Raw genomic sequence first — 25,994 nt, 5'->3', positions numbered from 1 at the left:
GAAATAACTGAAAAAATGTTTTATATTCAAGTTTCTTCAAAATAGCCACCCTTTGCTTTGATTACTGCTTTGCACACTCTTGGCATTCTCTCGATAAGCTTCAAGCACACCTGTGAAGTGAAAACCATTTCAGGTGACTACCTCTTGAAGCTCATCGAGAGAATGCCAAGAGTGTGCGAAAAAGTAATCAGAGCCAAGGGTGGCAAATTTTGAAGAAACTAGAAAATAAAAAATGTATCCAGTTATTTAATCTTTTTTGTTAAGTACATAACTCCACGTGTTCATTCATAGTGTTGATGCCTTCAGTGACAATCTACAATGTAAATAGTCATGAAAATAAAGAAAATGCATTGAATGAGAAGGTGTGCCTAAACTTTTGGCCTGTACTGTACTTGCCCTCACACAAATGCTTTAAAGATCAAGATCTTCCAGCACAAACTTTGATGTAGAAAAACTGGGCAAAGTTTGTGTGTACACTCTTAACTCGGCACAGCTGCAATTTGAGGGCAGGATGTTTCATCAGCACCGTGAGGTTACTGGCCTTCCAACACGCTCGTATTGGAATCATGACAGCAAGTTTCCGGGATGACTAAACCACTGATGTCTTTTGCTCACCTCTACCAGCTGCATGAGGTTGTCAAAGTACTCTTCCTCGTCGATGCTGAGCTTGCCGTTGTGGTAGATGATGCGGTAGTGCTCCACCTTGCCGTCGCAGCTGACGCACAGGGTGTAGTCGCCGGGGTAGTTGGTGCTCTCCCTCACGAGGAACAGGCCCGTCTCTGGAGGGTAGAGGAGCCGCTCCGCCTGTTCCCGCGTGATCTTCCCGTGGAACCAGCTGGAACAAGTCGGGAGGAATGAGAGGAGATGGCAGTGAGGGGCGTGGCAACACGGTTTGAAGTCTTCTTGCACTGTTCAGTAGGTTGCATAAAAAAGTGTAAGTCTGTTCAGGTCCAAAAGCAACAGGACACTTGAACACACACCAAGTCTGGACTCAACACGGGAGCTGAAAAGCCAGCACCGCAATAACAGGAAAGGGCAAAAAAACATCTAATAGTATTTTAGAGAAAACCCAGTGACTCAGTTCCTAAATTCATCATAAAGACAGGATTTCACTAGAAAAGTGCAGCGGAAACAACAAATTCAACCAAAAACGATCTAAAAATAACTTCACAAGTGTGTTTTTCTTTCTTTGTGTATTAGCAACTATAGAATCGGAAGTTAAACACTTAAGTGCTCAAGTTGCTGTCCTGGTTAATGCATTTCAGTAGGTTGCATAAAAAAGTGTAAGTCTGTTCAGGTCCAAAAGCAACAGTACACTTGTACACACACCAAGTTCGGACTCAACACGGGAGCTGAAAAGCCAGCACCGCAATAACAGGAAAGGGCAAAAAACATCTAATAGTATTTTAGAGAAAACCCAGTGACTCAGTTCCTAAATTCATCATAAAAACAGGATTTCACTATAAAAGTGCAGCGGGAACAACAAATCCCACCAAAATGATCTAAAAATAACTTCACAAGTGTGTTTTTCTTTCTTTGTGTATTAGCAGCTATAGAGTCGGAGCTTAAAGACTGTAGTGCTCAAGTCGCTGTCCTGGCAGCTCAGTACAATATGTTCCCACCACAAACACGCTAAAATAAAACGATGTACACGCGACAAAATCGATTGTTTAAATGTGAAGAGACTCACCTCACAGCCACACTGTGTACACAATTGTTATTGTTTTGTATCACAGCTACAGTAAGTCGGGATTTCTGTAGGTATCAGCAAATCTAGCTGAAAGCTTTTTAATGCAACCTAAAAATAATTCAATGCCCATATCCCACTGCAAGTCATTATATATGGCAAAAGGATTAAATCATTGTACATACATCATTTTAAGTGTCCGCCCTGAGATCTGTAGGTTGCGAGTTCAAACCCCGGCCGAGTCATACCAAAGACTATAAAAATGGGACCCATTACCTCCCTGCTTGGCACTCGGCATCAAGGGTTGGAATTGGGGGTTAAATCACCAAAAATGATTCCCGGGTGCGGCCACCGCTGCTGCTCACTGCTCCCCTCACCTCCAAGGGGTTGATCAAGGGTGATGGGTCAAATGCAGAGAATAATTTCGCCCCACCTCGTGTGTGTGACAATCATTGGTACTTTAACTTTAACTTAAGCATTTGACAATAATACTGTTGAATAGTTGAAAAGTTTACATTAACTCTGGCCGAATTGAGCACTATGTATTCATAATATATAATACTAATAAAAGGTACCTTTTCAAACAATATGATATAATATAATAGGAAGGTCAATAACTTTATTATCCCAAACAGGTAAACAAACGTAAAAATAAAATGGACTCATTCTCTGTTAGCATGAATTGCACTTCAATAAATGTTGAACACCTTGAAGTGCAGTTTTTCCCCCAATTGGAAAAAGGTTTGTTTTGTTGTCTTTTTTGTTGCCATATTTGCTTGTTTGTCCACGTTGCAGGGCTCATATTGCTCATTCTGTTTGGAAATAAAATATTCCCGCACAGGGACATTTTGCTTTATAATCATCTTTTTCCTTTTAACTTATGTTACGTAGCAGTACTTCTCTCTAATTAGTCGCGACTAGCGAGGCGATGTCTGTGTATTCTGTGTGTCAGCTGGCGGCCACGCATGCTCATACCGAAACAAAGATATTGGATGACTGTAAAGAGGCTTCACTCTGCTCATTTAATTCAACTGTCAAACATGCTCAGGTGCAGAGAGCGATACACATTGAATGAGGAGAAGAAACCGGAGGTTACAAAGCAAGATTGGTTGCATGAACAAAGGAACTCGCGCTCTGGTAAACTAGCAAAATAGGAAGTGGTCACTGATCAGTGAAAGTGACATGCTAACAGCCAATCAAAAAACAGTATCAAGTATGGTTACACAATCTTGTTGACCTGCTGTTGATTCTTTGCATGGAGTGAGAAGAAAAAGTACAAATGAGTGCTGCAGAGAGAGAGTACATTTTTGATAAAACAGGAAAAGTCACCTTGACAATATGGCAGTTTTCTTTTGTTATTATTATTTTTTTTCTACAATTAGACCGTAGTCCTTAGCTAAACTCACCTCTCATCTTTTCAACCCTTGTCCGTTCCCTATACGGGTGTACGGAAACAACAGGTAGGAAAAATACAGGACTGTACGGAGCCCCTAAAGGGACATGGGAATTTTTTTTTTTTTAGACATGTATCTCGTGGCCACGAGAAAGTATCTCGTGGCCACGAGAAAGTATCTCGTGGCCACGAGAAACTTTCTCGTGGCCACGAGAAACTTTTTATAAAAAAAAAAAAAAAAAAAAAAAAAATTTTTTTTTTTTTTTTTTTTTTTTTTTTTAATAAAAAGTTTCTCGTGGCCACGAGAAACTTTCTCGTGGCCACGAGAAACTTTCTCGTGCGCACGAGAAACTTTCTCGTGGCCACGAGAAACTTTCTCGTGGCCACGAGAAACTTTCTCGTGGCCACGAGAAAGCATTGGATGCGTGCTGATGGTTTAGTGTGTGTTAAAATGGCAGTTTAGGAGTTAATATGGCTGTATTTCCAGATAGGACTTTCCCCCATGTGTGTTGTGGCAAAATGTGAATGCTTGATTAGTAGGTGTGAGACAAACACTTTATCTTCCTGGTTATTGTAACGCTACGTGTTTGACATTATTTAAGACGTTATCATGCCCGGGAAAGGACAGTTTTCCTCTTCTGTGGCTGTGGGGGGTGGGCGTGGCTTGCGGACCTGCAGCGAAGCGGAGTGTGTCAGTTAGTCCGATGTTGATGTCATCAAACTTCTTTCTTGCTTGGAAGATACACACACAATTGTAACTGTTATTTCTTCCTGCAAATAATAAATATGTACAACGTGTTTGGATGTATTCATTTATGTAAAATTGTCATTAAATGTAATATTGCCTGACAAAAAGTGATACGACGTACGTAATATTTTGATATTTACACATCGCATATTTACACACGCGCATCTGACTAGAATACCCTTATGTGCATTACATATATCAACATCAACTACCTACTGTACTGTTTACTTGTTGAAATACCCTTTTTAGAACAAATATCTACCCACATAATTTATATGTGTATATATAATATATATATATGTGTATGTATGTATATGCATATATATATATATATATATATATGCATATATATATATATATATATGCATATATATATATATATATACGTGTATGTATGTATATGCATATATATATATATATATATATATATATATATATATATATATATATATATATATATATATATATGCATATATATATACGTGTATGTATGTATATGCATATATATATATATATATATATATATATATATATATATATATATATATATATATATATATATATATATATATATATATATATATATGCATATATATATATATACGTGTATGTATGTATATGCATATATATATATATATATATATATATATATATATATATATATATATATATATATATATATATATGCATATATATATATACGTGTATGTATGTATATGCATATATATATATATATATATATATATATATATATATATATATATATATATATATGCATATACATACATACACATATATATATATTATATATACACATATAAATTATGTGGGTAGATATTTGTTCTAAAAAGGGTATTTCAACAAGTAAACAGTACAGTAGGTAGCTGATGTTGATATATGTAATGCACATAAGGGTATTCTAGTCAGATGCGCGTGTGTAAATATGCGATGTGTAAATATCAAAATATTACGTACGTCGTATCACTTTTTGTCAGGCAATATTACATTTAATGACAATTTTACATAAATGAATACATCCAAACACGTTGTACATATTTATTAATTGCAGGAAGAAATAACAGTTACAATTGTGTGTGTATCTTCCAAGCAAGAAAGAAGTTTGATGACATCAACATCGGACTAACTGACACACTCCGCTTCGCTGCAGGTCCGCAAGCCACGCCCACCCCCCACAGCCACAGAAGAGGAAAACTGTCCTTTCCCGGGCATGATAACGTCTTAAATAATGTCAAACACGTAGCGTTACAATAACCAGGAAGATAAAGTGTTTGTCTCACACCTACTAATCAAGCATTCACATTTTGCCACAACACACATGGGGGAAAGTCCTATCTGGAAATACAGCCATATTAACTCCTAAACTGCCATTTTAACACACACTAAACCATCAGCACGCATCCAATGCTTTCTCGTGGCCACGAGAAAGTTTCTCGTGGCCACGAGAAAGTTTCTCGTGCGCACGAGAAAGTTTCTCGTGGCCACGAGAAAGTTTCTCGTGGCCACGAGAAACTTTTTATTAAAAAAAAAAAAAAAAAAAAAAAATTAATTTTTTTTTTTTTTTTTTTTTTTTTTTATAAAAAGTTTCTCGTGGCCACGAGAAAGTTTCTCGTGGCCACGAGATACTTTCTCGTGGCCAGGAGATACATGTCTAAAAAAAAAAAAATTCCCATGTCCCTTTAGGGGCTCCGTAGGACTGTAAAAATAAAATAAATTATTAATAAAAGACATGTGCGACTTTAAAATAATAGTATTTTGGTCCAATAACATTTAAACAATAATTAATGCATAACAAATGCTATTCCATGCTTAAATAGGAATAACAGACAAAATTAAATGTTACACAGCGATAACTTCCTGGCACTAAACCTGCAGAAAATAGTTCTTGTCAGGTTTCTCTAGGTTTACATTTTCGCCTTTTGCACTATTGTGTTACACTTTATTAGGCATTTCTTACGTATTCCTTATTTGTGCACCTTCATTTTAGGAGGTTATTTTTAAGGGTTCAATGTGCTTTTAGAATTGTGTTTACATTGAGTGTTTTCCATGCTTGTTCAATTCCTTTCTGCCTTGATAGCTGAATGGATTATAATCAGAGGAATGTTACATTTGAAATACAAATGTTAACATTTAATATATTTGTTCCTGGTCCATATTTTCAGTTGGTCATAATTATTAATATCACCGATCCAAAAGACTTATATCTAGGGATGATGTTTGATAAGAAATTATCGAGTTTGAGCCGATTATTAAATCCTCTTATCGAACCGATTCCTTATCGATTCTCTTATCGAGTCCAGATAGGTTGTTGTATATGGAAAAAAACACAATATTTGGTTTTACAAAAGCTCACTTTCATTATACAAGAAAAAAATAAAATCTAATAAATAAATACGTATTGACTGTTACCCCCCTAAAAAAATAAAATAAAATAAATAAATATTGACTGTTGTTACCCAAAGTATATTAAGTGGGATTTTTCAGAAAAACAAATATATACAGTAACACAAAAACAACCTGTCTCTGTGATCACTATAGGTGTATAAATAATAATATAGTGTTAAATAAAATCAGTCCCTTGGGCACAAAACTGAAAATAATACAGCTCTCCAAAAAGTGCACGTCTGCTGCTATTTGACATAACTGTTTGTTATGATGCTTTGACATTTTTGCACTTTATTTCTTTATTGAAAGAAAATTCTATGAAGAGAAAAGTTGTTTGCAATTGTGGTTACAATGCTAAAAAATGAAAAGTTAAAGCTAAAAAAAGAAATACACTTTATTGAGTTAACATTATTTCTTTATAGGGGGAAATATGTGATGTTATGAGCTAGGGAATATAACAACTACACTACCCAGCATGCAACGGGAGTGACGAGCATGCGCGGTAGCCCCGAAAAGTGTTGTTGCATGTCGCCATCCGGCAGTTAAGAATGAGGTTATGAGCACGCTGTGAAAGTAAACGTCAAGAACACAGCCAACACGCCTTGTCTGCATTGTTTATAATTAGACAGACAACACATATACAGTGTGATTTTGTTTTGTTTACAAGGAAAGAAAAACAAAAGTTAAAAAAGGGAGATCATGTCATATATATTGTATATATATATGTATGTGCTGCAGTTGCTTTAAGAACGTTGCGACAGCTGCCGTACAGGAGGTGCGTTGCTAGCCTGGTTGCTATGTTTCCGGTTGGTCGTAAAAGTGTTGGTCATGTGTTTGTACCATGCTCAAATCTCTCAGTAAAGTTATTCATTGGATTATACCTTTTGTTTTGAACTTTATTACACCTTGGAGCACTTTTTCCGGTCCATTTTTTTTCCTACTTTCGCTATCTGCGCCTAATGACTGAGCTACGTGACGTCATTTCTTGTGATGTCACACGGGGAATTTCTGGTCGGGACGGGATTCGTTCCCAGGGATTCGAATAAAGAACCAACTCTTTTTCTTTACTATAGTGGTCTCGATAACGGGTACCGGTTCTCAAAAAGGGATTCGAGTCCGAGGACTCGGTTCTTTTTTTATCGAACAACCGGGAAAATCGGTTTCGAGTATCATCCCTACTTATATCATGATACAGTTTTCAGCCATATCGCCCAGGCCAAATACAACACATATAAAAGTTACACAGACAAGAAGCCAGGTTACTCTTTCGGGACTCTCTCCTCTTAGTGCGTTGTTTGATTAGCATATGTCATTGATCCATGTCATTTGCCGCGGCAAAAAGCTGCATTAGCCCCAAAGACTCTATGTCTGCGAGTGTCGGCTGGTGAACCGGTGGCCATTCAATTTCACTAATTGATTTAGCCCATTTGCAGCGGCTGCCTTCATCCATCCATTCGTCCGTCCAGCCGTCCTCATCTCCGGCCTTCCGCCTCCGCTGACAGCAGAGGGCTTTGTGGCAAAGCAGCTTAATGCGCTTCGAGTTGATTAGATCAGCCGCAGAAGCAGGCTGCTTCTACCGGGGGATGGGAGGCTCCCTAACGAGCAATAATCCGAGAGAAAACATGGAAGAGCAACTGAGAAGACTGATTTGGTGGGATTTTCTTTCATCAGTAGGTCATGTTCAGGTATATTATAAAAAATTGTATTACAATAATCTGTGATTACTTGTGATTTAACGTAGTAGTAATATCCTATGGTGTTATATTTGTGCCTTAATTTTGAGGTCACAAAATCAGATTTTGAGCACAGAAAAATTTACTTGGCAAGCACATTCATGCTATTGTAACAACTTGACAGCAACTTGGTGCAGCACAACCACACAGGTTAAGTTGTTTTATTAATTTGGTTATTTGAACCTAAACGTTGAGGGTAACGTTTTCTAAAATTTTTGTTTTTTTTGTATTTTTGTCTGCAATGTAACAGTTAATTAGAGCGTACATTTGTGCAGTTCTCTGATTGGTTATCTTTTTAGCACAAACATAATGCTGTGCCAAAATTTGCACGAGTGCAGAGAACAAAAAACTGAAGGCGCGTAGTGCAGAGGTTGAGAGAGAGAGGAAGACATGAGGACGTAAGAGAGCATAGCGGTTTGCCTGCGCAGAAAGCAATAATCATTGCATGTTAATATGCATAATATCAAAAATGCACAAAATACATTTAACGTAAATTCAGGACTAGAAGCCACTACTTTTTCCCCCTACGTTTTGAACCATCGGGCTTATAAAACAGTGCGGCTAATTTATGGATTCTACTTCGCTGACGGTTATGAAACAAATATTTTTTTATTAAACACATAAGATGACATGTTATCATTTGTGCTATGGCGCCATCTTTTGGAGGTGCAGGTGCTGCTGGATTAATTACTGCTGTTTAAGCTTTAAACTGGAAGTTCCATTCTGTCTTCTTAATTGTCCATACGGTTTCTACTCGTACTGATTCTTCATTCATCACTCCAAACAACATTTGTAAGTTTTACAATATAAGTAAAATAATTCTTACTTACTAAACCGTCCTGTGTGTGATGTCTGTAGGAGTGTTTTCATGCATATTTGTACATGCTATCGTAATGTAATGAAGCTAGCGTTATTAGTATTAGCTAATATGCTAACACGTTTACGAGTGTCTGTCTTAGTATTATTACCTCACTATGGCATTCTTTTTGTATTGTTCCAGTTTCACAAATTCCTCATAAATTCACCAAAACATCACCGTGGAGTTGAGTCTGCTTTGCTGATTGGAGAGCTAGCTTCCGCAGCTACTATGACCATGAGAATGACTTCTGTTTTGTTTGATCAGTCGATTTACTGCAGTGTTACAGACACTGTTTGGATACAATTAAGGTATTTAAATAAACATTTACAAAATCTTTCTGTGTAAATAACCCATTTCACAACGTATATATCTGTGTCTTATAGTTTGGTGCGGCTAATATATCCTCTAAAGGCCTTAGTGGCCACATGTGTGGACAGCACCTTTTAGCTCGTATTTCCAAAATTGTGTACACTACTGAATTGGGGTCTTATGCCGACATATGGACACTTATACTGCTATCTGGTGGTGTCAGAAGAGTATAACATACAATGGAATTTGGAAAAAAAAGTAAAAATAAAAATGTGCATGTCACTACACATGAAGTACATGTTTGTGCACTTATGGACTAAGTACATCATAGTAAAAGATGATTTTTTGTTTTTATTCTAATTAGGGTCCAATAAGCCCAAATAGCAAAGAGAAATAAAAAAAACATGTAAACAAACAGCTTGGGCCTTAAGAGGATATGGAAAAAAAAAAATCTAAAATTGAGTGGGTGCAGGTTATATACCGGTGTGCTTTATAGTCCGAAAAATACAGTATATTTGCTCAAAACTATTTTATTTTTCACTTGAGTTTAATTTTCCCTCAGACTAGCATGTATATGCTTGCAAATAATGTTTTTCTTTGCCCAAAATGTGCCTTTGCGACCTTAAAATTTAGGCAAAAATATAACTATAATATCCAAGGAAAATACAAACAAGCACATAGTTATAACAACGGCGTCATTTAAGATGCAGTTTTCCTTGCGCGCGACCACATGGGGGCAGCAAAAAAGGGTGGGCGGCTAGCTGATGGACGCTGGTCCCTGTCGGGTATCAGCGGGTCAGAGTGGGGACAGAAGACCACAGCTGAACCAATTATGTAACCCCGAAAGAGTTAGGGCGGTCTCAGAAAAACATCTGTTGCCAATTCATAAGCGGATCAACAAGTCCCAAAACGGCCCCTCTCGAGCAACGACAGGTCAACATGTATATTTGTTACTGCGTATATTCTTCAAGCAATCAGTCAGGGCTTTAAGAAGAGCAGATGTGGGTGACATGTTCAGGCTAATCAAAAGTGACAACCCTTTAAACAACTTCTATAGTGTAGAAGACTCTTGTGCGGTTTCGAAAACAAAAGAGTTTTCTGGCAGTGCAGCAAAATGGTTATTAATGTTCGTTACGTAACAACATGCCAGAGCTGGGTGACCCAATGACCCGAGCTCATAGCTGCCGGGTGGGAGCAAAGGGTACAAAGGTTAGATGGCTGCATTCTCCCGCCGCGTTCCACATTGATTTCCTCTTGGGCTTATGATAAGGGTCACACTACGCAGCTTTGAGCTATGGATCGGATGGTTTATTGGCCAAGCACAAACTGGACAATGCGTCTGGCGTGGAGCTGAAAAGTCAAAACAGTCGACCGATGTTTGTTGTGTGTCCTTTGCTGGCTTATCCGATTTGCATGCATGTCTCGTTGCAAGTTCCTCTTTTAGAAACGCGTCCCTCTCTTCCTGTCTGACTAATGCTGTTGTGTTTTGTAAAAAGCATTTGAAGGTTTGAAAGTAGAAGACCGTCAGAGGGTTCACGGAACTCACGGCATGAGACTGAGTTTCCCTCCGGACTTGACGCCTTCCCTCTTCTGGACATAATTTGCTGGAATGGTGCCCTCTCTGCCCACGATGTTCCTTGCTTTGTACCAGTTGGGATCCTGTAGAAAAAAAAGAAAGAAACAGGTGTTTAAGCTTTTAAAAGCATAAACACAGACAATTTAAAAGGGGACCTATGATGATTTCCCACTTTTGCCACTTAATGTCACATTAGACCCTTTTCCACCACTTACCACCAAAAACTTCCCGGGTAGATTTAGTTCTTCAGGAACTTTTTTAGTTTCTGCCAAATGGGACTTTTGGAAGGTTCCTGGAACCTTACTCGGGGCAGGCTTTGCTATCCAATGCTAAATGGTTGAACACAGTTAGTGGTGTTCCCAAAACTTATTTTTCAAATACAAGACCACCATTTCTTGTGTTTTTCTACAAAACCCAAAACCAGTGAAGTTGGCACGTTGTGGAAATGGTAAATAGAAACAGAATACAATGACTTGCAAATCATTTTCAACTTATATTCAATTGAATAGACTGCAAAGACAAGATACTTAACGTTCGAACTGGAAAACTTTATTTTTTGCAAATATTAGCTCATTTGGAATTTGATGCCTCCAACATGTTTCAAAAAAGCTGGCACAAGTAGCAAAAACGACTGAGAAAGTGGAGGAATGCTCATCAAACACTTATTTGGAACATCCCACCGGTGAAAAGGCTAATTGGGAACAGGTGGGTGCCATGATTGGGTTTAAAAGCAGCTTCCATTAAATGCTCAGTCATTCAATCAAGCAATGTTTACTTATATAGCCCTAAATCACAAGTGTCTCAAAGGGCTGCACAAGCCACAACGACAGTACAGCCCTTTGAGACTTTTGTGATTTAGGGCTATATAAATAAACATTGATTGATTGATTGATCCTTGGCTCAGATCCCACATTCACAAACAAGGATGGGGCGAGGGTCACCACTTTGTAAACACATGCATGAGCAAATTGTCGAACAGTTTAAGAACAACATTTCTCAACCAGCTAAAGGAAGGAATTTAGGGATTTCACCATCTATGATCCGTAATATCATCAAAAGGTTCAGAGAATCTGGAGAAATCACTGTACGTAAGGGGACCTTCGATCCCTCAGGCGGTACTGCATCAAAAAGCGACATCAATGTGTAAAGGATATCCCCACATGGGCTCAGGAACAATTAAAAAAACCACTGTCAGTAACTACAGTTCGTTGCTACATATGTAAGTGCAAGTTAAAACTCTACTATGCAAAGCCAAAGTCATTTATCAACAACACCCAGAAACGCCGCCAGCTTCGCTGGGCCCGAGCTCATCTAAGATGGATTGTTATAGGCGCAAAGTTCAAAAGCCAGCATCTGTGATGGTATGGGGGTGTATTAGTGCCTAAGGCATGGGTAACTTACACATCTGTGAAGGCATCATTAATGCTGAAAGGTACATACAGGTTTTGGAGCAACATATGTTGCCATCCAAGCAACGTTATCATGGACGCCCTTGCTTATTTCAGCAAGACAATGCCACACCACGCCACGTGTTACAACAGCGTGGCTTCATAGTAAAAGAGTGCGGGTACTAGACTGGCCTGCCTGTAGTCCAGACCTGTCTCCAATTGAAAATGTGTGGCACGATATGAAGCCTAAAATACCACAACGGAGACCCCCGGACTGTTGAACAACTTAAGCTGTACATCAAGCAAGAATGGGAAAGAATTCCGCCTGAAATCTTCAAAAATTGGTCTCCTCAGTTCCCAAAAAATTACTGAGTGTCGTTAAAAGGAAAGGCCATGTAACACAGTGGTACAAATGCCCCTGTGCCAACTTTTTTGCCACGTGTTGCTGCCATTAAATTCTAAGTTAATGATTATTCGCAGAAAAAAAAACTTTTCTCAGTTCGAACATTAAATATCTTGTCTTTGCAGTCTATTCAATTGAATATAAGTTGAAAAGGATTTGCAAGTCATTGTATTCTGTTTTTATTTACCATTCACACAACGTGCCAACTTCACTGGTTTTGTGTTTTGTATTACAACATACTTGACAACAGAGAGAAAGATCGATATGAACTTTTGACTTACAGGAATGTGCGGAAGAACGCTGATGAGTGGAACAATCTTGCAGTGTTTTTACTCAGCTGTAGTCTTTAAACTCTATCTTTGCAGTTTAATGTTGTTTAATAGTTTTTACAAACTTCATTTCGATACCCAAAGCTACGAGAAGTGGACACATTTTTAAAAATTTATTTACGGAGGAGTATGTAGCTGGACTTTAAGCATTGACCTCAGCTGCTTACTACTCTAAGACTTTGTTGGATAAATGTAAAAAAAAGGAGGCAGTACAAAAGTGAAACAAAGGTAAATAACTTCAAATATTAACTATTTACGTTATTACATGATGTAAAATAGTCAGTGACACTCCATTTGTGTAGTTATTAGCCTCAACCCGAGTGAACAAATGTGAATGCTAAAAAGCTAATGCAAATGTATTTGTGTTGTCGGCGTGAGATAAACAATTACATTTATTATTTATATATTGTTGTATACAGCTGAAATGGACCAAAAGTAATCACCTGACCCAAATTAATTCATTTACTGAGAGGACGACTTTCTGACTGTAGGACATTGCGGACAAAAGCCTGACTTTTTATTTAATATATTTAATTTAATAAACTTAATTTTTTAAATCATATCATTTTGTACATTTATGCTTTGTATTTTGGTTTCTTACTTTTTATTATAAGAACTGTGACCTAATATCGTCTGTTTATTTACATGGTATCAGTGTATAAATATAGTAAACCATTCCTCAAAACGTCATCAGCCTGATTTGTTTGAACTACCTGAACTGTGAAATGCGGTGGAAACACAAACCACACGCATCTACTTGAACCTATAGATCCAGGAACTAGAGGTTCCAGGAACCTATAGATCCAGGAACTAGAGGTTCCAGGAACCTATAGATCCAGGAACTAGAGGTTCCAGGAACCTATAGATCCAGGAACTAGAGGTTCAAGGACCCTTAAGTTCCTGAACTATTGGTGGAAAAGGGCCTATTGTTGGATACTGGGTGGTAATTGGGTGTGAGCGTTCATACAGTTTTAGATGCCTCTGAAAACTGTTGTGCTGCGGATTTTATTTTGTTTTTCTAACAGTCGGCCATTGGTGACATCGTAGATTGACGCGCATATTTATGGGGGCATCGAAGCATCAGCTGTTGACCAGCCTCTTTGGTTATTCCTTCTCATTTCATCCCATCCTGCCTGCTCTAATGTCATAAAATAAATATTTCTGTTTGTCCACAGCATTTTACACAGGTCAGTTTTGTCAAGATGGGCCAGAACATTTCATATCAAGGTTATGGTGACCAAAATTATCATGGTTATCATTATTATTGAAGTATTTTTGAATGTGCTCAAAAAGTACGTACACTGTAATCTTTTGACCAAGTTATCTTTAAAAAAAAAATAGTTAGAAAAGCCACTATTTTGCATGTTTTGTTTCTTATGCTTTACTGATTATGTCTTAGTATCTTATCTGTTTCAACAGCTATGAATTTGTTTTAAATATTGGTTTGTACAGTAGCACTCAACGGTTTATTTTAAATGAAAAGTGCCAAACAAATAAAATCTATTATTATTTCTGGCTTGCGTTGTGGCATCCTACTCTATTCAGTGATCCTTGAACACACCTTAAAAACACCTCCCTCTTGTATTCCTTTAAATAAAAAACGATCACTCTGTTCTAAGAGAGCACAGCTTGTCGGTTCAATGTGCACAATTGAATATCTTCGTTGTTCAGACTGTAATGTGTTAATATAAGGTTGGATTTGGGAAATACATTAATGTCTCTTGTTTTCATGTCGGTATTGAAGAGAGTAATTCTAAAAATGTAGTTATCAGTTTATCGTTACAGCCCTAGAAAGTAGCAAAGTGGATTCGCAGCTAAAATAAAAAATTTTAAAAAATACGGCGACTTTACTACCTAAGAAGGTAGAAGTCGTAGTGTTAAGTATCATTTTCATCTAATCTTGACATGCGCACATCAACAATTAATGTTGTGACCGGTGGATCCATATACTTTTTATAAGTTTATTTTGGATTGTGTCTGGTATGCGCCCAGCTAACGTCCTTTCTTTCTGCTGCTCGATCGCCGTTCTCTGCTGCATATTTCACTACGTCCAGCTTGTAATCTGCAGTATATGATTTCCTTTTCGGTGCCATTTTAGTTCAGCCCTTCTCAGTTTTTATAAGTTACCGCCAATGTTGATGTGATCCATTTTAATAGCTACGGCAGTAGCGTATAGCATATAGCAGTTAGCATACCATGACCCACAGTGCACTTCTGCCATGACCCTCCCCCGCCGTATTCTTATTGGTTGCCGTGTGAGTGACGATTGCTGACGTGTGTGTGACGATTGCTGCCATTTTGCTTCTCTCTTACACGAATGAGATAAATATTATTATTTGATATTTTACGGTAATGTGTTAATAATTTCACACATAAGTCGCTCCGGAGTATACGTCGCACCCACGGCCAAACTATGAAAAAAACTGCGACTTATAGTCCGAAAAATAGGGTACTTAAATATTATTCAGACCACAAAAAAGTGTTTTTTTACACGTAGATTAGAATCATCATAGGTCCATTTTAATTTATTGCTGATTGTCAGGGAGGTGAAGAGTTTACCCTGGTTACTCCGATGATGGTCAGCACGTCTCCTTTACAGAAGGGCAGGTCCTGTTCATTGTCCGTCTGGAAGTTATACTTGGCGACACACTCGGTGCCCGTCGACCACGGCGCCTGCAGTGGGAGAAGACAGGTGGCGGTATCAATACAAAAGTGCAGTTTAACCTTACAGGCACTATCTGTACACAAATGAGTAAACACATGTACAGTATCCCGCAAAAGTAAATACACCCTTCACATTACACCAAGTCTTTTTATGACAGTATATCTTGTCAGGGGACACTATTCGGAAATAATTTGTAGTTCGTATACAGCTTGTATAGCAGTAAAGATTTAGTATTTACTGAAAATTAGCCAAGACAACCAATATTGTCTAAATAGCTTACACAAGTTGGTAACAAGATAATTGTGTCTTGGTGGTGGTAGCTCCATAGTCTGCAGGTGCATGAGTGCTGATGGCACCAGTAAGCAGGGGTTTATGGAGTGAAACATGTACTGTGACACGGAGCAGAGAAACTGGGCTGCAGTGTTCCAACATAAGCAACAAAGCAGTGCTCGATAACAATGGTGCTCACAATTAGGGATGGGCCAATCGGTATTGACTGATTTTCATCAAAAATGTCATTGTCGATAACGCCTTTTAATGCCTTTCCTCTCTGGCTGACAAGCGGCTAGCATCTAATTACGTGTCTCCATACACAGTGTGGAGACTTCCCTATACTAGTCATAAACCAGAGTTTCCCCTTAATGTAACTAAACGTGGCGCACCGCCAGGGCAAAATAAAGCCGCGGCACCTTAAAAATATTTTTTTACTTGAAAACAAATTAAAGTAATATAATGTATTGTAGGCTCCAAAAGAAGTCACACAAAGTCAGACGCTATTTTTAACTTCTATTGCCAATTTTGTGCTGACAACCGGCCCAATTCCAACACGGTTTGTGCAGCCCTTACAGGCATGTGTGATTTGGGCTATATAAATAAACTTTGATTGATTGAGAGGACATATTCCCTATGTGCACACACGTCCGTCTACGGGCTTCAATCCCAGACACAATACAACACTTGCTCATTCGCCACCAATCCACTTTCAGGCACGGCAGTGTGTTCGCGATCATGGGAACAATGAACAAATCAAAACCACACAAAGATAAAACATTACCACCAGTTGATTGTTACAGTATGAATGGATATACTGTATATAGCCTATTATTTGCCTATTAACAACTTGTGATGCACCGAAAATTCAGCCGCCGAAAAGACTTAGACCACCGGTTACGACGTAAGCAATATGCTCTGAATTGTCTGGAGTGGAGGCAGCATGTCTGCGATGTGGACATACTTTAAAATATTTAATATATTTAAGATATACCCGCGGACACCGGATCTACAAAGTGTGCAAATGTTAAGTGGCTGCTTTTAAAGAGAGAAAGTCCAACTGCAGCAGCAGAGCGAAGCATGTGTGACGTCATGGCTTGCTGCAGCTCACTTTTCTTTGTTTTGCTCAAACAATTGTTTGCAATAAAAGAGAATAAGTGACTCGTTTAAATAGTGTGTTAATACTGCTTAACTTTCAATAGCACTCACTAATCATAAATTGAAAAATTTACAGTTGATACACCTGATGGGTTTCGGTATTGGCTGACTTCACTCATGGATCAGGGTTTCCCAAAGATTGAAAATGTAATTCTGGCTATGGAGGCGTGACCAATATGTCATCATATAATTTGCATTACCGTCAATGACGCATATATATATTTTTAACAGGCTAAAAAAAAAAAGGTACTCATTCTTAATTTTAAGTATTAACATATATTATTTCTTATACCGTTTTGCTCTTTTTTTCAATTGTTGCTGCTTATTGTACACTGCAACACAGGCTGCACTATATTCTGCCCTCCCTGAATGTTGGAATTTAGTATGAAAACGGTCCATGAAGTCACTGTAAAACTAAACACACAAAGAAAAGTACATCAGTATACACATGAAGTGCACATAGGTGTAGGAATTACGTTAAATAAATAATACAGCTTGGTATAAACTGAAAAGCAATACAATTACTCAATTATTATTAAGCTTAACGCTAACGTACAATGGACCAGCTCATTTTCTATAGCACTTATCCTCATTTTTCTCCTTAAAATCCCCTATTCTAGCATTTGTTTGTATTTAAGTAGCTTTTTTTTTTTATTTTTTTTTTATTTTTATTTTTTTACTTAAGACTGCATGATATGTATTTTATATTGTTTGAAGGACGGGCTAGCAAAGTCAGATTTTCATTGTATGGGAAAACTGTCTGTTTAACTATGCACATGACAATAAAGGATCTTGACTCTTGAATCTCATTAGGGTCGCTGGTGGTAAGCTGGAGCCTATCCCAGCTGACCTCGGGCGAGAGGTGGGGACCACCCTAAACTGATCACCAGCCAATTGCAGTGCACATATAGACAATCATTCAAATTCATACCGAATTTTTATAATATTGGAGATGTTTTTCAAACTAATTATGGCCAAGAGTGCGTAAATAATAGGCTATATATATATAATCATACAATATATAATTTACATTTGTTTTGAATGTTTTAAACCCCTAAATTTTAGGGTGTGACTGCTTTTATTTTACCACGATGTAGGGCACAGATGTGAAACTCAAGGCCAACGGGCCAGATCTAGCCCCGTCACATAGTTTTGTGTGGCTTGCAAAAGATGTCCGTTAATAAAGCACCTAATTATCATCGCATTCATTCTTTAAATTTGGACTTAAAAATTGCATGCACTGCATACATGCTGTATCTTTTACATATTAATATAATTTGATCTTGCAAGAAACATTTCGTTAAAAGAAAAAATACTTAAATATCTGCTTGTCACCCTGACTTATGATTTCAAAGCAAGTTATCTATCATATTGTACGTAAAAATTAAAATAAAATGGGCAATTGTGTAGTAATGAGTTGATTATACATTAAAATTCTATATTCACTGTCACACGCGGCCCTCTCAGGGTAGCCAGAACTGCGATGTGGCCCAAAATTAAAGTAAGTTTGACGCCAATGACATAGGGGAAACCCTGAGGATTGTCTGTATCGGACTCGGCAGCATAAAACAATGATTGGAACATCCCTTACGTAATGACAATTTGGCCACAACTATTTACAGTAAGGTGGAAATGTTGTGCTAACAACTATTTGGGCAATATTGACAGCGGTGTGATGACTCATTTTCAGTAAATCTAAACAAGCTGTACTCTGACTGCTTTCAAGTACACCCAAGTGCAAATTGCAAAATGCACAAGTTGACTTACGTGGATCCCAGACATGATGAGAGGATGTGGGGAGCAGATGTCCTCAGGCAGGTAGCGCTCACTGTTCAGCTGGTACCATCAGAGCTGTGACAGAAACAGAACAGGGAGTTGGATATACAATTCATCGCGGGACAATACATGACATAAAACACCATTAAATAAAACCTATCATATTAATTACCATTAATCATCAATTACCCCAAATCATAACATTTCACGTCTCTGGTCTGCAGGTGATAAAGATATGTGCGCCGAATCTTTACTACCAGTCTGGTGCAGTTTATTATTTGCTCTACAGTACCTGGCCTGCAATACTACAGAGGGATGGAATAAAAAAAAGATTGGTGTTATCATTCATTCCCACCACAGCGAGTCAATGGCATGAATGGTTTTGGATTAGGTGTTTACGCCAGATGCTTTTCTTGGCGCAACCCGGGCTGGTACACAAAGCCATGGCCTCTGCCCATGAAAGGCGGTAAGGAGCATAACAGTATTAAAACTGTATCACAATATGAGTCAATATCGATAATTAGCGATATTTGTGATCCATCTAAAATACGGATCAGGAGAAAAATGTTAAATGTAAAGATTTGTATTTAAAATGCAACTTTCCCCTGATTATAATCCCCCCAGCTATCAAGGCAGAAATGAAAGGAAGCATGTGTTTAGCAATATGTATATTCATATTCCATATACTGTAAATTCTGGACTATAAGCAGCTACTTTTTTTCTTACACTTTGAACCCTTTGGCTTATGGCTCATTTATGGATTTTTCTTTGCCAAGGGCCATTGAAAAATAGTTTTCAGTAAACATGCAAATACACTTAAATGGCGTGTTGTTTGTGCAATTGCGCCATTTTTTGGACGAGTTCGCTCAATGCAGGCGATTTCTGCGGTTTAAAGCTTTGAACCAGAAGTAGAAGTGCCGTTGTGTCTTGTAATTGTCCATAGCGTTCCTACTCGTATGGATTCTTCATTCATAAGTCAAAACACATTTTTGATTCTTACTTGCTAAAGCGTCCCACGTGTGATGTCTGTAGGAGTGTTTTCATGCATATGTTGGCATGCTAGCGTCATTAACATTAGCTAATATGCCAACACATTTACTATTGTCTGTGTTATTACCAACTTACCACGGCATTATGTTTGTATTGTTTCAGTTTGACAAATTCCCCAGTAAATTCAACAAAACGCCACCGTGGAGTTATTGAGTCGGTTTAGCTGATGTGGGTCATGACGATGACGTCTGTTTTGTTTAATCAGCCGTTTTACAGCCATGTTAAAGAGACAATTTGGAAACAATTAAGGTATGTAAAACACTTACACAATTTTTCTATGTATATAACTAATTTCACAAAATATATATATGTGGCTTATGGTCTGCTGAGGCTAATATATGGCAACTTTTTTCTCTCTAAAATTTAGAGGGTGCGGTTTATCTACCAGTACACTCTACAGTCTGGAAAATATGGTATGTATATTTATATGTATATATTTTTTGTACCTTTCCAACGATTTATCATGAGGCACTAAGGCACCGTACCTCCCATGGTGGTCTGCTGTTTGTGTGGTGGTGCTTTGGGTGCAGTTGTTAGACATTGGCGAATACGGCTGTGTTTTAAAGGGTGAGCTAAGGTGGTAAATCTATTTATTTTCATAAATAATATACAAATAGCTCACCTCTTTTTATGGCCAAAGTAGCTCTCACACTATGCTCCAACGTTTCGGTGACATGTATAACTGATGTTATATGACAATGGCAATAAAAGGATTATTTGATAGCGATGAAAGTCGAAGCTAAATGATAGCGATACAATAATCTGACACTTTTCCGTTTTCATAATTGTATTTTTTAAGCAACCTAAAAAGAGACAGGACAGACTTCAGGTCTTAAATCACTGCCAGAACAACTTTATTTGAGAAGAGTCCTGAAAACCAAACTGTTTAAAGAAATAACGAGGGCCTGTCAAAGCATCTCACTTCCGACCAGCCGGGAGAACAGGAAGTGGGGAGTCGAGCGAGAAGGGGGAAGTGGCTTGACGAATATTTTCCAATGATCAGTATCGGGCTGGGAGGGGCCAACAAAAGTTCTCTCCCCCCAAAAAAAGTAGCGCAATGCTTTAAAAAGAGTAAATGCGTCCCCTTGTGCTGATGGCCACAAGCTTCAGAGTGCACGGTTCCACATCCTGTGTTGGCACAGGAAGTAGCGTGCTTGCAAGACGACTTATTAGACAATTGCAGATGCGATGGAGATAACTGCTATGTATCGTGCACCACAACTTAGAGGGCGTTCACATTTTTAAACCCCTGCCCTCCCATCCTATTCCACTCACAACCGCATGGTAAGCCCGCAGAGGAAAGACAAGTGAGGGCTATTCTTATCAGTCTCACACTCAAGGAATGCTGGAAAGCTATTCTCGCACTTCAGCATCACGCTGCTTGCTCACATCACGCCTCAACTTAGTTAAGTGCTACTCTGACAAAAAAGACTGCGAGGAAACGCAACCCTTGAAAAAGTGGTGTTGAGACTGGAGAGACGCCATTATGACGTTAACGGTCCCCGCACAAATATATGAAAATATTACACATTAGCTAGAGACGCTACTCGTACAGCGAGAAGTGCAAAAACATGTAGGCAGACAAACCAACAACAATGGAAAACAGATACAACAACCGATGGCAAAAAATGATGGGATTGCCGGAATACAAGACAGTGCCAAAAGGAAATCGATTCAAATGCAGAAAAGCCAAACGAAAGCCGTCATAAACACCTAAACAGAAAAAAAAACAAGGTTCCAATGGGCTACGGAAAAGTAATGCTGGACTATGGATGACTGGATGAAAGTCATGAATCGTAAATCTACATTGGGCAAGGTGATGATGCTGGAACATTCCAATGAAATTTATGAAGACGACTGCCTGTAGAAAATATGCACCTTTCCAGTCGATGATATGGGGCTGCATGTCAGGTAATGGCACTGGGGAGTTGGCAGTCATTACATCTTCAATAAATTTGCAATTTTATGTTGACTTTTGGACAATTTTCTTATTTCATCAATCGAAAGGATGTTTGGGGATGACGACATTTTTCAAGATGACAGTGCATCTTGCCGTATAGCAAAAACGGTAAAAACTTTACTTGAAAGATATCAATGAATGATTAAATTTTTCTTTTTTTTTTTTCTTTACAAATGTCTCAAAGCACTTCACAATAAGAAACCAATACATTGAGGCTTGGAGGTGGTAAGCTTCATTTATACCAGTGTGGGTGGCACTAGGAGCAAAGTGAGTGAAGTGCCTCGCCCAAGGACACAACAGCAGTGACTAGGATGGAAAAATCTGGAATTGGACCAGGAACCACCAAGTTTCTGAACGGCCACTCTACCCTCTGAGCCAGTCCGCCCCAATGATACATAAGATCAATGTCATGGCCTGCAAATAGTCCAGATCTGAATACAATGTAAAATGTGTGGTGGAAATTAAAGAAAATTATTAATGACAATACTCTAACCTGCAAAGCTGATCTGACAACAGCAATCAAAAAAATTTGGAGCAAGATTGACTGAGAATTCTGTTTGTCACTCGTTAAGGCCATGCCTCAAAAACTGCAAACTGTTATAAAAGCCAGAGGTGGTGCAACAAAATACGAGTGACATGTGTTTTTTGATCATTCAATTTTTTTACTCATAATTGATTGATATCATATTTTCCACTCTGCTTGATCTAAAAATGAAACGGTTAATGATTACCACAATGTATTTTCTTATTTCTTTAATGTTTCTGAAAGCCAGAAAGTTGTCGTTTGGATTGACTATAGTTTTGTGTCATGTCGGTTAACTTCTTTTTACCTACAAAATTAAACAAATGAATGAACATCCTCCAAGAGTCCATCATATTAGCCAAGGCTAGTACAGTATATGTCCAAGTTCTATCCAAGAAGAGACAGAGGAGAGCAAGAAAAAATACCTCTGCAGCAAAGTGGAGACTTAAATATAGCAATGCAGCATCCAGGGCTAAGGCTAACGTCAGCGTGTGTATTTAGCTCCGTACATACAGTGCAGCCACTTGAAAAAAATTGGTAGCACATTTGTACTTGTACATCGTACACAAAAAGGTGACCATTTGTCAAAACAGGCACCCTATTGTGTTGCCTGTGCCATTTGTTGTCTGGCAAATACACCACCCGGTGGCGCTGCTATTGATATTGATTGACAAATCATTACAATATGTCTTTTACACCTGAAAGAAATAAGACATATGGACACACTTCACCTTTGCAACGGTAGACAAAAAGACATTGTTAACCCTGTGGGACGATTTTCTCTGGTAAAAATACAACCAACTTGAAGCGTCATCTGCAGGCTAATCATCAGGACATATACGTAACAGTAAGTAGGCCTAAACTAATATTTTCAAATGACTCATACTTTGCTGAATTACTGTTACTATTAAAAACAGTAGAGAAGGAGCAAGACTGCTTACTCTAGTAGGCCATGGGCGTGCTTGCCCACCAATTTAATAAGCAAGATACTTGTACAGTGCACTATAATCGATGTCCTCGGCACACTACAAAATATTGAATACAACTAGTTTGTTTCTTCATGTAACCATTTTAGTCATATATTATTCGACATTTGAAAATAATGCTTAATTTCATCTAAAAGGATAAAACATACAAAGGTTAGTGTGAAATGTACTTATCAAAATATTCATGGAGTGCAGGTCTTGTTATGACTTTAGTTTTTGAGATGCTCTGCAATAATAAATTACTAAAAGTTATTTCAAGTAAACTTCAAAGATGCATTGTCTGTTATACTTTATTGTAGTGGACAAGATTTACTATATTTTTAGTCGACTAAAATGTTGTGGAATTTAGCCGACTAAAACTAGACTAGAACTTAATTACTTTCAATGACTAAAATTAAAATACATTTTTGTCAAAAGACCACGACTAAAGCTAATTAAAAACTGCTGTCAGAATTAACACTGGCTAAAATAAATGAACTCAATTAAAAAGGAATGTTTTGTAACTGAGCAGTCAAAATGTAATCACAAAATGTCATCACTTTAAAGGGGAACTGCACTTTTAAAAAAAAAAGTTTTGCCTATCGTTCACAATCATTACCAGAGACATGACGGATGTATTTTTAAAAAAAATACATTCTAACTGGCAAATAAAAGTCTGCTTACAACAGAGCCAAAGAGAGGTCATCTATTCTGCCCATAAAATCAAATAACCATCCAAAAACTGCCAACAATACTCAATTTACAATTCGCGACTTGAATATTAACCAAGTATTAGTGATATTGTTATTATAAGCCCTAACGCAGAGGAACTATTTATAGTGGCGCAGTGATCACGAGCCTATATTGACATTGAGTGGTAAGCTGCTTCCTCGTTTGTAGAAGTTTATTGTAGATCATAAATCATGCCTCTCACCTGGATAGTAGAAGGATGAGAACATACTCCGACTAGTTGGTACACTTTGACAGCCCATTTACAACAAAAAAAGACGCTTTGGTTTCACCTCCCTTTTCTTCGCGAGGGTTATGAGTCATTCTTCATTTAAACGGGACTATAACAAGATTATATCAATCAGAATCCTAATGACAGCAGACCTCGTACAATAAGTGATGTTTTATTATGTTTGTTGGCTCTCAAAACATCTGCAGTGAGTAATAATCAGTGATGTTAAAAAAAGTGAATGCTGTGATGCATTTTTTTAATTAATGCGCCACGTATGCTTAAAATTAGCAAAATATGTAAATATTAAATATTATAAATGTGCCTGTTACTACATTACATTAGGGCTGCAACAACTAATCGATAAAATCGATTATAAAAATAGTTGGCAATTAATTTAGTCATCGATTTGTTGGATCTATGTTATGCGCACAGGCAATTTTTATATATATATATATATATATTTTTTTTTAAAATAAACCTTTATTTATTAACTGCAACATGTACAAACAGCTGAGAAACAATAATCAAAATAAGTATGGTGCCAGTATGCTGTTTTTTCCCAATAAAATACTGGAAAGGATAGAAATTTAGTTTGTCTCTTTTATCCGATTATTAATCGATTTTATCCGATTATTAATCCATTAATCGAAGTAATAACCAACAGATTAATCGATTATCAAATTAATCGTTAGTTGCAGCCCTACATTACATATATCAGGCATGTGATTTGACCACAATGAAAAAGACTGAAAAAACTTCCGGGGGTCTGCAGCCCTACATTACACATATCAGGCATGTGATTTGACCACAATGAAAAAGGCTGAAAAAACTTCCGGAGGTCTGGGGGACGACAGCCAGGTCCAGGTGGGGGGACAAGGGAGGGCAACGCCCCCCGAAGCTCCTGGTTTTTCACCAATTTAACATGCTAAAATTAACAAAGACAGCACCATTTGAAGAAAATATTTTAGTGTTTAAAGACATGAAAACATCATTAATAGAACATACATCACCCAATTATCCTAATGAATCACTGTATATGGTTCAGTCCCAACAGTATTTAGTCACTAATATTTACATCTTGTGTTCATTTCACATCCACAGGTGTCACATTGATCAGTGTTATTATCCAGTTTATTTACAGTATTACCACATTACTTCAGTTCAGTAATGTAAACATTTCATTCTTTTCGCCAAAATAGGATATACATTTATGAAAATAATTAAACATGTTTAGTATTGTTTACTCATATTTGAAAATAGGAAATAATAATAATGTGAGGACACTGACATATTGCATGAAACAAGTGTGAAAATATTTACCTTCAAGATTGTTACACCACAGACAATAGTTTCAACAGACTACATAAGAACTTAATATTACAAAATAGTATTATATGCAAATTTATTTCAAATAAATTGTTAACTGGAATCAATAATGCGACTCTTTGAATTTCTGTAATTTCATAATATATTTTCACGTGGCTTTTTATTTTTAGAAAAACCCATTTATATTATATATAATTGGTTAATATTTAAAACAAAAATGCGTATTTCGCAAGCAAATATTTTTTAGCTTACCTCATTATTAACAACCCTGTCTGCAACTGAAGTGGGTTGTTTGGGTGTATCTTTCCTCTCCATGTAAACAAAGGATGAAGTCCGTAAGGTTTGCTCACTTTCGGTTGACATCCAAAAGCACCAGCTAGTGAAAAGTTTGTTTTCCTTGCTTCAAGTTGTTTCATATGTTTTTGGCGTTTTGCATGTACTTCCAAAGCCTTGAAACCTCGCGATCCATAGTCAATATTATCATGACACCACGTGCACAAAACCTTTCCGGG

General features: G+C 37.6%; 1 protein-coding gene across 1 annotated transcript in view; it reads right to left on the bottom strand.

Moving 5' to 3' along the window:
• Nucleotides 1-25,994, bottom strand: part of LOC133631147 (tyrosine-protein kinase CSK) — a 118,412-nt gene that overhangs the window by 20,952 nt on the left and 71,466 nt on the right. The window contains exons 2-5 of the mRNA XM_062023252.1: nucleotides 18,689-18,772; nucleotides 15,388-15,501; nucleotides 10,679-10,791; nucleotides 616-835 (exon numbers count right to left, since the gene is read on the bottom strand). Coding sequence (XP_061879236.1) covers nucleotides 616-835; nucleotides 10,679-10,791; nucleotides 15,388-15,501; nucleotides 18,689-18,703 — 462 coding nt within the window. The 5' untranslated portion in view covers nucleotides 18,704-18,772. The remainder of the gene's footprint in view (nucleotides 1-615; nucleotides 836-10,678; nucleotides 10,792-15,387; nucleotides 15,502-18,688; nucleotides 18,773-25,994) is intronic.

This window comes from Entelurus aequoreus, linkage group LG02 (genome assembly GCF_033978785.1).
Source record: "Entelurus aequoreus isolate RoL-2023_Sb linkage group LG02, RoL_Eaeq_v1.1, whole genome shotgun sequence".
Lineage (NCBI taxonomy): Eukaryota > Metazoa > Chordata > Actinopteri > Syngnathiformes > Syngnathidae > Entelurus > Entelurus aequoreus.
Note: the sequence above shows the minus strand (reverse complement) of the source record. Positions and strands in the feature narration are given on the sequence as shown.